The sequence below is a fragment of the Orcinus orca genome, chromosome 16 (assembly GCF_937001465.1).
Source record: "Orcinus orca chromosome 16, mOrcOrc1.1, whole genome shotgun sequence".
In the NCBI taxonomy this organism is placed as follows: domain Eukaryota; kingdom Metazoa; phylum Chordata; class Mammalia; order Artiodactyla; family Delphinidae; genus Orcinus; species Orcinus orca.
This window is the reverse complement of record NC_064574.1, coordinates 78,908,220-78,920,532: the sequence shown is the minus strand read 5'-3', so window position 1 is coordinate 78,920,532 and position 12,313 is coordinate 78,908,220. Positions and strand designations below refer to the sequence as shown.

General features: G+C 43.3%; 1 protein-coding gene across 1 annotated transcript in view; it reads right to left on the bottom strand.

Annotated features, from left to right (window-relative positions):
- The window catches only part of NSUN5 (NOP2/Sun RNA methyltransferase 5), a 32,315-nt gene extending 20,885 nt beyond the window's left edge, over positions 1-11,430 (bottom strand). The window contains exons 1-4 of the mRNA XM_012532749.3: positions 11,282-11,430; positions 11,054-11,176; positions 10,385-10,559; positions 10,180-10,288 (exon numbers count right to left, since the gene is read on the bottom strand). Of these exons, the coding sequence (XP_012388203.1) occupies positions 10,180-10,288; positions 10,385-10,559; positions 11,054-11,176; positions 11,282-11,374 (500 nt within the window). The 5' untranslated portion in view covers positions 11,375-11,430. The remainder of the gene's footprint in view (positions 1-10,179; positions 10,289-10,384; positions 10,560-11,053; positions 11,177-11,281) is intronic.
- Between the last annotated feature and the right edge of the window lie 883 nt (positions 11,431-12,313).

Sequence of the window (12,313 nt, the reverse complement as noted above, 5' to 3'; positions counted from 1 at the left end):
CTGCCTGGTCATCACGAAGCAGCTGCATTAGCAAGAGCTTTGTTGCTGGAAGAATTATAGACCCCCTCTGACATAGCGGACTGGCTCCACTGAAAGTCGGGACACAGAGGCCCCAAAACTTGGGAAATAGTAAAAAAGCGGCATTTGCCTCTCCAATACGCAGACCTCTGAGTCACAGATAAGGGTGGCCCTCAGTGTCCTTTGAAGTGCCACCCTCTTCGACACACCCCAGGGTACACTGGACGCTCTGACCATCCAGTTACCAGATAACAAGCGGACTACATAGGGCCTTTGCCAGTGTCAGAAGGACATAAATATACTCCAACCTGTGCTGACACAGCCACTAGACTGATGCAATCCTTTACCAGTAAGAAAACCAACTAGGCTACAACAATCAAAGGCCTGTCAGAATTAGAAGTTATGTATGCAACACCAGCCCAAACTGACATGAACAAGGAATCATTTCACTGGACATGAAATACAAGAGTGGGCAGAAACCCCAAGAAATACTTTGAACTTTCCATCTACCATACAGTCCCACCTTGGCTGGCCTTATAGAGCATGTCAACATGTCAGAAGCCACATTAAAAGCCCCATCTCCTGACTGCACGTTAAGAGGTTGGTCCCTCCCCACTCCCTCCACGTTAAGAGATCTGAAACTATCAGACGATTAAATGCTGTCCCCAGGATGACAACCTGCAGATGAATGGCTACCTGACCAGACACCAAGAGCCTGAGACTGCAGGTTCAGAAGGGAGGCCTTAAGCCTACCCTGTAGGAAGGTCTCCTTTCGCCACTGCCACAGGACCTCTGACCTACTGTTACTGTAATTCATTAGCATTTAAATTGGTCTCCCCCTTCCAGGTGGCTTGGTATCCTAATCCCTTGGGGCCTGGGTATTGCCTTCCCTCAATCAGACCTTTTATATGGTAATGGGCCCCACCCAGACCCAAATCTCCTCTCCAAAGCATTAGCACAAGGACCTGAAGTGGGTTTGCTCATGTGGGTTCCTGCTGAGGCCCCAGGTACTGAAGACATTAAAGGACAAAATGAGTCGTACCACCTGCCAGGAAAAAGGCCAAAACCAGGGGTGGTTTTGGCCAAAGCTCACAAATGAGGATTTGCCTACCTTTCACCCCTAAAACATCTGTCTTATCACTCATAGTGTGTGCCTCATAGACTCCCTGGCTCTGGTTACCAGAAATGTCCTCCTCTCCTGGGCCTCAACATATGCGAAGGTCCACAATCGCTCTGACTGCTGGGTCTGCAGCCTGTCTCCAATGCAGAGTAGATGCTGTGGACAGTTCATCTGTCCCACAGAACGGGACAATGGCTTGGTGACCAAAAATCCCCTTGGTGATCTGGTTCCTATACATGAAAGTTCCGTTTGATTATAGTGACTCTAAACAATATGTTTTTTCCCTGGTGCAAAACTGGTCAAGTAATCCCTGGACTCCCACAGCTTATATTTGGGATGGTTTAGTGTGGCTGGGAGCTGCACAAGGAGTCTTGACGTCCAGAGCCCCCATCTGCATAGGAAGGACCAACCACGCCCAAACAAATCACAGATGTATGGGGGGCTTCCCTTTGAAGTCTGCTGAGGAACTCACAACATATCAAATGATGAACGGACAGGAACGGAAGCAGCTTCCTATAGAACAGGCGACTTCATGGCTCCCAAACAAGGGATCTGGAAATGTGGAGCTTATCTGTGGCCTTATTTGCCCTAGTGGACGGGCCAATGCGCCTTCTCTTCTGGGCCGTACATACACCTCTTTACCAGGAGTTCCCTATAACCTTCCTGCTATTAAGTCCAGGTGGTGGGCCCATCATAGTATGTCATGGTGGGAATGGCCGACAAACAAGAAAACCAGTGTAAGTGCTAAACTAGAAATCCAAGTGTTAGCAATTTACCCCATCAGCTTTGAATGACTCCCATCTCTCCATGAAACCAGGAAACCACTCAAATGAGAAAGGTGGTGCTGCAAAACTATATGGCCTTAGATATGCTGACAGCCTCACAGGGAAGGACACGCACCGTAACTGGGCAGGAATGCTGCATTTACATCTTCATGTGAATCCAACATAACTGATTAACACTCCCATATGAAAACAGTCATTAATCAAATGGATGAAATCCCCTTTGCCCACGCTTTACCCACTGGCTTACTTCCCTCCCAGGTAAATGGAGAACCATAGTTCTTACTATACTTTTGTTTATTAGGAACACTTTGTTCGTGCTACTTCTTATACTGTTGCTTTGGGCTAGGGATACAAAAGCCACCTCTCAATATCTAGCCCTAGGGTCTACGTGGAAAAATTACAAGATTATACGGGCCATCAAGATGTCAGGAGTGGAGTATATGGCTGTTAACATAACTGCCACAATCTTGGGCCCTTACAGTTTCTCCGGTCCTTCAGCTGATCCTACCCAGAACTGTACTGTGCAGTAAATCACTTCTATGTCATCAAGGGCTTTGTAGTTAATAGTGTTAATAATCATTAGGACCAGGTGGCCTCCGAGCTCTGTGAGTCCCCAAAGATGAAAACCTTCACTGACATATTCCCAGTGCCCACAGGACTAGTTACCCGTTCATGAATCTTGACGTAAGAATGCACATCCTGTCTCCAAGCACCTACCCCATACCCTAAGTTAACTATAAAACTCTCCCAATGGCTCCTCGGTGGTGCACAGGACAGGCATGAATGCTCCTGGGCTGCTGTCTGCCTGATCCAGATCCCACCCTGTAAGTTACCCTGTAAAAAACTCATCCACTGATTAGCTGGAGCTGCCTGCCTAGTTTTCAGTCTCAAGATGCCTTCTCAGTACAGTGGGTGCTTTTTGTTCCCTCTGTCCTCCAACATATGTGAAAAGATATTCTACATCACTAACCATCAGGGAAATGCAAATCAAAACCAAAATATCAGAGAGGAACCAAGATGGCGGAGTAGAAGGACGTGATCTCACTCCCTCTTGTGAGAACACCAGAATCACAACTAGGTGCTGGACAATCATCAACAGGAAGACACTGGAACTCACCAGAAAAGATACCCCATATCCAAAGACAAAGGAGAAGCCACAGTGAGATGGTAGGAGGGGCGCAATCACAGTAAAATCAAATCCCATAACTGCTGGGTGGCTGACTCACAGACTGGAGAACACTTATACCACAGAAGTCCACCCACTGGAGTGAAGGTTCTAAGCCCCATGTCAGGGTTCCCAACCTGGGGGTCCAGCAATGGGAGGAGGAATTCCTAGAGAGTCAGACTTTGAAGCCTAGTGGGATTTGATTGCAGGACTTCGACAAGACTGGGGGAAACAGAGACTCCACTCTTGGAGGGCACACACAAAGTAGTGTGCACATCAGGACCCAGGGGAAGGAGCAGTGACCCAGGGGAGACTGAACCAGACCTACCTGCTAGTGTGTTGGAGGGTCTCCTGCAGAGGTGGGGGGTGGCTGTGGCTCACCATGAGGACAAGGACACTGGCAGCAGGAGTTCTGGGAAGTAATCCTTGGCGTGAGCCCTCCCAGAGTCAGCCATTAGCCCCACCAAAGAGCCGGGAAGGCTCCAGTGCTGGGTTGCCTCAAGCCAAACAACTAACAGGGAGGGAACCCATCAGCAGACAAGCAGATTCAAGTTTTACTGAGCTCTGCCCACCAGAGCAAAACCCAGCTCTACCCACGACCAGTCCCTCCCATCAGGAAACTTGCACAAGCCTCTTAGATAGCCTCAACCACCAGAGGGCAGACAGGAGAAGAAGAAATACAATCCTGCAGCCTGTGGAACAAAAACCACGTTCACAGAAAGACAAGATGAAAAAGCAGAGGGCTATGTACCAGATGAAGGAACAAGATAAAACCCCAGAAAAACAACTAAATGAAGTGGAGATAGGCAACCTCCCAGAAAAAGAATTCAGAATAATGATAGTAAAGATGATCCAGGACCTCGGAAAAAGAATGGAGGCAAACATCGAGAAGATACAAGAAATGTTTAACAAAGACCCAGAAGAATTAAAGAACAACAAACAGAGATGAACAATACAATAACTGAAATGAAAACTACACTAGAAGGAATCAATAGCAGAATAACTGAGGCAGAAGAACGGATAAGTGACCTGGAAGACAGAATGGTGGAATTCACTGCTGCAGAACAGAATAAAGAAAAAAGAATGAAAAGAAATGAAGACAGCCTCAGAGACCTCTGGGACAACATTAAATGCAACAACATTCGCATTATAGGGGTCCCATTAGGAGAAGAGAGGGAGAAATGCCAAGGAAAATATTTGTAGAGATTATAGTTGAAAACTTCCCTAACATGGGAAAGGAAATAGCCACCCAAGTTCAGGAAGCGCAGAGAGTCCCATACAGGATAAACCCAAGGAGAAACACGCTGAGACACACAGTAATCAAATTGACAAAATTTAAAGAAAAAGAAAAATTACTGAAAGCAGCAAGGGAAAAATGACAAATAACATACAAGGGAACTCCCATGAGGTTAACAGCTGATTTCTCAGCAGAAACTCTACAAGCCAGAAGAGAGTGGCATGATATACTTAAAGTGATGAAAGGGAAGAACCTATAACCAAGATTATTCTACCTTGCAAGGATCTCATTCATTTTCGATGGAGAAATCAAAAGCTTTACAGACAAGCAAAAGCTAAGAGAATTCAGCACCACCAAACCAGCTCTACAACAAATGCTAAAGGAACTTCTCTAAGTGGGAAACACAAGAGAAGAAAAGGACCTACAAACACAAACCCAAAACAATTAAGAAAATGGTCATAGGAACATACATATCGATAATTACCTTAAACGTGAATGGATTAAATGCTCCAACCAAAAGACACAGGCTTCATGAATGGATACAAAAACAAGACCCATATATATGCTCTATACAAGAGACCCACTTCAGACCTAGGGACACATACAGACTGAAAGTGAGGGGATGGAAAAAGATATTCCATGCAAATGGAAATCAAAAGAAAGCTGGAGTAGCAATACTCATATCACATAAAATAGACTTTAAAATAAAGAATGTTATAAGAGACAAGGAAGGACACTACATAATGATCAAGGGGTCAATGCAAGAAGAAGATATAACAATTATAAATATATATGCACCCAACATAGGAGCACCTCAATACATAAGGCAACTGCTAACAGCTATAAAAGAGGAAATCGACAGTAACACAATAATAGTGAGGGACTTTAACACCTCACTTACACCAATGGACAGATCTTCCAAAATGAAAATAAATAAGGAAACAAAAGCTTTAAATGACACAATAGACCAGATAGATTTAGTTGATATTTATAGGACATTCCATCCAAAAACAGCAGATTACACTTTCTTCTCAAGTGCGCAGGGAACATTCTCCAGGATAGATCACATCTTGAGTCACAAATCAAGCCTCAGTAAATTTAAGAAAATTGAAATCATATCAAGCATCTTTTCTGACCACAATGCTATGAGATTAGAAATGAATTACAGGGAAAAAAACGTAAAAGACACAAACACATGGAGGCTAAACAATACGTTACTAAATAACCAAGAGATCACTGAAGAAATCAAAGAGGAAATCAAAAAATACCTAGAGACAAATGACAATGAAAACACGATGATCCAAAACCTATGGGATGCAGCAAAACCAGTTCTAAGAGGGAAGTTTATAGCTATACAAGCCTATCTCAAGAAACAAGAAAAATCTCAAATAAACAATCTAACCTTACACCTACAAGAACAAGAGAAATAAGAACAAACAAAACCCAGAGTTAGCAGAAGGAAAGAAATCATAAAGATCAGAGCAGAAATAAAAGAAAGAGAAACAAAGAAAACAATAACAAAGATCAATAAAACTAAAAGCTGGTTCTTTGAGAAGATAAACAATATTGATAAACCATTAGCCAGCCTCATCAAGAGGGAGAGGACTCAAATCAATAAAATTAGAAATGAAAAAGGAGAAGTTACAATAGACACCGCAGAAATACAAAGCAACCTAAGAGACTACTACAAGCAACTCTATGACAATAAAATGGACAACTTGGAAGAAACGGACACATTCTTAGAAAGATATGACCTTCCAAGAGTGAACCAGGAAGAAACAGAAAATATGAAGAGACCAATCACAAGTAATGAAACTGAAACTGTGATTAAAAATCTTCCAACAAACAAAAGTGCAGGACCAGATGGCTTCACAGGTGAATTCTATCAAACATTTAGAGAAGAGCTAACACCCATCCTGCTCAAACTCTTCCAAAAAATTGCAGAGGAAGGAACACTCCCAAACTCATTCTATGAGGCCACCATCACCCCAAAACCAGACAAAGATACTAAAATAAAAGAAAATTACAGACCAACATCACTGATGAATATAGATGCAAAAATCCTCAACAAAATACTAGCAAACAGAATCCAACAACACATTAAAAGGATCATACACTATGATCAAGTGGGATTTATCCCAGGGATGCAAGGATTCTTCAATATATGTAAATCAATCAATGTGATACACCATATTAACAAATTGAAGAATAAAAACCATATGATCATCTCAATAGATGCAGAAAAAGCTTTTGACAAAATTCAACACCCATTTATGATAAAAACTCTCCGGAAAGTGGGCATAGAGGGAACCTACCTCAACATAATAAAGGCCATATACAACAAACCCACAGCAAACATCATTCTCAATGGTGAAAAACTGAAAGCATTTCCTCTAAGGTCAGGAACAAGACAAGGATGTCCACTCTCACCATTATTATTCAACATAGTTTTGGAAGTCCTAGCCACAGCCATCAGAGAAGAAAAAGAAATAAAAGGAATACAAATTGGAAAAGGAGAAGTAAAACTGTCACTGTTTGCAGATGACGTGATACTATACATAGAGAATCCTAAAGATGCCACCAGAAAACTACTAGAACTAATCAATGAATTTGGGAGAGTTGCAGGATACAAAATTAATGCACAGAAATCTCTTGCATTCCTATACACTAATGATGAAAAGTCTGAAAGAGTAAATAAGGAAACACTCCCATTTACCACTGCAACAAAAAGAATAAAATACCTAGGAATAAACCTATCTAGGTTTATTTTGTATGAATAAACATACAAAAGTCTTGTATGCAGAAAACTATAAGACAGCGATGAAAGAAATTCAAGATGATACCAACAGATGGAGAGATATACCATGTTCTTGGATTGGAAGAATCAATGTTGTGAAAATGACTATACTACCCAAAGCAATCTACAGATTCAATGCAATCCCTATCAAATTATCAATGGCATTTTTTAGGGAACTAGAACAAAAAGTCTTAAAATTTGTATGGAGACACAAAAGAGCCCGAACAGCCAAAGCAGTCTTGAGGGAAAAAAACGGAGCTGGAGGAATCAGACTCCCTGACTTCAGACTATACTACAAAGCTACAGTAATCAAGACAATATGGTACTGGCACAAAAACACAAACACAGATCAATGGAACAAGATAGAAAGCCCAGAGATAAACTCACGCACCTATGGTCAACTAATCTATGACAAAGGAGGCAAGGATATACAATGGAGAAAAGACAGTCTCTTCAATAAGGGGTGCTGGGAAAACTGGACAGCTACATGTAAAAGAATGAAATTAGAACACTCCCTAACACCATACACAAAAATGGATTCGAGACCTAAATGTAAGACCGGACACTACAAAACTCTTAGAGGAGAACACAGGAAGAACACTCTTTGACATAAATCACAGCAAGATCTTTTTTGATCCACCTCCTAGAGTAATGGAAATAAAAACAAACATAAACAAATGGGACCTAATGAAACTTCAAAGCTTTTGCACAGCAAAGTAAACCATAAACAAGACCAAAAGACAACCCTCAGAATGAGAGAAAATATTTGCAAACAAACCAATGGACAAAGGATTAATCTCCAAAATATATAAACAGCTCATGCAGCGCAATATTAAAGAAACAAACAACCCAATCCAGAAAAGGGCAGAAGACCTAAATAGACATTTCTCCAAAGAAGACGTACAGATGGCCAAGAAGCACATGAAAAGCTGCTCAACATCACTAATTATGAGAGAAATGCAAATCAAAACTACAATGAGGTATCACCTCACACCAGTCAGAATGGGCATCATCAGAAAATCTACAAACAACAAATGCTGGAGAGGGTGTGGAGAAAAGGGAACCCTCTTGCACTCTTGGTGGGAATGTAAATTGATACAGCCACTATGGAGCACAGTATGGAGGTTACTTAAAAAACTAAAAATAGAACTATCATATGACCCAACAATCCCACTACTGGGCATATACCCAGAGAAAACCATAATTCAAAAAGACACATGCAAAAAAAAAAAAAAAAAGACACATGCACCCCAATGTTCATTGCAGCACTATTTACAATAGCCAGGTCATGGAAGCAACCTAAATGCCCATTGACAGATGAATGGATAAAGAAGGTGTGGAACATATATACAACGGAATATTAGCCATAAAAAGGAACGAAATTGGGTCATTTGTAGAGACATGTGGATCTAGAGACTGTCATACAGAGTGAAGTAAGTCAGAAAGACAAAAACATATATCGTATGTTAACACATATATGTGGAACCTAGAAAAATGGTATAGATGAACCAGTTTGCAGGGCAGAAATTGAGACACAGATGTAGAGAACAAACCTATGGACATCAAGGGCGGAAAGTGGCGCAGGGGAGGGGGGTGCTGGTGTGATGAATTGGGAGATTGATATGGACATATATACACTAATATGTATAAAATGGATAACTAACAAGAACCTGCTGTATAAAAACAACAACAAAAAAAACCCCCAAAATATCACTTCACACCTGTTAGAATGGCTATTATCAAAAAGATAAGAAATAACAAGTGTTGGCAAAGATGTAGAGAAAAGGGAACACTTGTGCACTGTTGGTGAGAACATAAATTCATGCAGCCACTATGGAAAACAGTATGGAGGCGCCCTAAAAATTAAAAATGGAACTACCATACAATCCATCAATTCTACTTCTGGGTGTTTATCCAAAGAACACAAAAACACTCAAAGAGATACATGCGTCCCCACATTCATTGCAGCATTATTTACAACAGCTAAGTCATGGAAACAACATAAGTGTCCATCAATAGAAGAAGTGGATAAAGAAATTGATATATATACACAACAGAATATTATTCGGTCATTAAAAAGAATAAAATCTTGCCCTTTGTGACAACATGGATGGACCCTGATGGCATTATGCTAAATGAAATAAGTCACACAGAGAGAGACATACATTGTATGATCTCACTTTTATGTGGAATCTAATACAAAAACAAAAACCTAAGCTCATAAATACAGAGAACAGACTTGTGGTCACGAGAGACAGGGGGTGGGGTACAGGTGAGCGAAATGGGTGAAGGTTGTCACAGGGTACAAATTTCCAGTTATAAAATAAGTCCTGGGAATGTAATGTACAGCATGGTGACTACAGTTAATAATATCGCTTTGCATATTTAAAAGCTGCTAAGAGAATAAATGTTAAAAGTGCTCATCCTAAGGAAAAAACTTTACAACTATGTATGGTGCTGGATGCTAACTAGGCTTATTCTAGTGACCGTTTTGCAATATGTGCAAATATCAAATCATCACATTGTACACCTGAAACTAATAATGTGTTATATGTCAATTTTAAAAAAGGACGCTGCAAAATAATCCAATAATGCATTTAAGTACACTGTTTTGGCAGCATTTCTCTTAAATCTTAAATTTTGAATGAATAAGTTAACGTTAAAAAAAAGACAGTGCAGAGTTCAAAAGAAAGATGAATTTGGTTTGACAAGTGCTGCGACTGTGGTGTCTGTGAAGCAGTAACATGAACCTGAGAGTAGGACAATAGGAGAGAAGCCTAGACTGGGAGACTGAATGATCAGGTGAGAAGTAGGAGTCAGAGCCAGAGAAGAAATTGAGGGATACATTTAGAAAAATGTATCAGTAAAACAGGGCTCCCAAGAGAACCACTGTTTAAAGGATGAAGGAAGACAGGCCTTGAAAGGAAATGGAGAAACTGCTGGAAAAGTAGGAAGAAAACCTGAGCGCAGTCACAACCACCCTGACTCTCTCCCCACTGATCCCTTTCCCCAGGCTCCTTCCTAGATGAGGGCAACCATTCACGGTTCTAAGCTCACCTGGAAGCCCGACCCTGGTAGGAGAATCCTTGTCTCTTAAAATAATCAACTGCATCCTCAGGGCAGGTCTTCAGAGTGTTCACTCGCACAAATCGAGGCACCTGGGAGGCTAGGAAACCATCAGCAGTGAGTGGGCAGGAACATGGACGGCTCTCTCCTGAGGGCCCGATGGCTACCTCCACCTCCACAACTCCTTCCAGCTCACCTGGGCCAGGTTTGGATCCCCCTTCCAACAGGTCCTCATTCTGGCTCACACCTCGGCGAACCTTGAGCCGGGCCAACTCGGCCTTCAGCCTTGCCTGGTGCCGGTCCAGCAGAGGCTTCCATCGGCCCCCGCGCCCTTTAAAGCCTCTTCCCAGCAATAACTCATATACTAGCACCTGGGGATGGGGAAAGGAAGACAGAAAACCTTGAGCATGAATATCTTGGAACGCCACAGTGTTGGAATTGGAAGAGCTAAACAGACCACCTGTAAAGACGGTAACAGGTAAAAGTGAAACACCTCATTCAAGGTCACACAAGAAATTAATGGCAGATACATGATTTGAACCTGGTGCCTTGCTTCCCAGTCCTGAACCCTTTCCCCACGGCTTCTCACCAGGAAAGCTCTGGATGCCAACCCTCCTCCCTGGTCAACGTCACAGTTTTGTTTTACCTAGAGAGTCCCTGCCGTCGCTACTTTGCACTTCCGTTATCTTTCACACAAGACTCGAAGGTAAAGCATGTTCATCCCACCTCAATTCATAACCCAGCGAGGGGCTGCGCCTTCTCATTTCAGAGGAGCGACTTGACAGTCACACCGTGCACGGTGGCGGAGCTGGGACCAGGTTAGGAGGGGCTCACCCCGCCCGCCCCGCCCCACCCCACCCGTCACCTTGGCCAAGTGCGGACGCAGCTTCTTCTCGGCGCGGAGAAGGCCGGCGCTGGCGATCACTGCGTCCAGCACGGTGGAGTAGCGCTGCGTCTCGCACACCAGCGCGTACAGCTGCTTCACGTTCTGCGCGCGGCCGAGAGAACCCAGGTGAGGCGGGGGCCGGGCCGGGGGAGGCCCCCGCCGGGCCCCCCCTCCCGGGCCCGAACTCCGAACCCCGTACCCCGCTACCTGGAAGCTGCTGCCGTACACCAGCCCCTTGAGGGAGCCCTGGCGACTCTCCACGCCGGCCAACACGGCCGCCGCCGCCGCGTACAACGCCATTCTCCACGCCCACGCGTGCGCCTTTACGGCTCTGTCGCGAAGTGCGCCTGGCTCCGCACCGCCCATCCCGCCCGGACTTCCGGGGTCAAAGGGCACGGAAGTTCCAGATCCGGGAGCCACAGTGCCCATCCAGGTACCCACAGGGCGTGTGCCAGGTGCCTGGCAGGGAGTGGAGACCGACGCTGGGAGCCCGGTTCACCACTTCTTCGTAGCTCTTCTCTTTTTTCTTTCAATTTTTGCCGATTTCACAGGCAAACAATGAGATTTTATTGATGTTTTAATTTCTGTGATTGAAGTTGAATATTTTCATGTATTATTGGTCATTTGTATTTCTGTTGTGACATGTAGATGTCTTTTGTTCATTCTTCTACCATCTTTCCCTTGGTGCTCTTTATGGATTAACAATATATACCTCTTATCTTAGGTTTTGCCATTTCTTCCAATTTATTGTTGCTTTTTTTTGTTTTCTGGCCGTGCCGCGCAGCCTGCGGGATCCTAGTTCCCCCAAACAGGGGTGGAACCCGCGCACCCTGCAGTGGAAGCACAGAGTCTAACCACTGGACTGCCAGGGAAGTCCCTATTTTTGCTTTTTAATGTGGTTTATAGTTGTTTTGGGCAACACAGAGTTCTCATTTTTAAGATACTTACCTTTATGGTTTCTGCCTTTGATGTCATGCTTGAAAACTGCTTCATGCCGCTACAATATAGAAATCACTTATGGCTTCATCATTTCACACTTAAATCCATTTAGAATTAGGTTTAGCACGTGATGTGAGAAATGGCTCTTTGTTTCCCAATGGCTAGCCTTTTATGCAATCCTTGTGAGGATTCATCTATAGGAACGTTTCCCCAGCCTCACCCATGGGAGGACAGGGATAATCATCTGTTTTCTTCATAGTACCTATTCCATATGTGGTTATGATTTATTCTCTGTCTCTC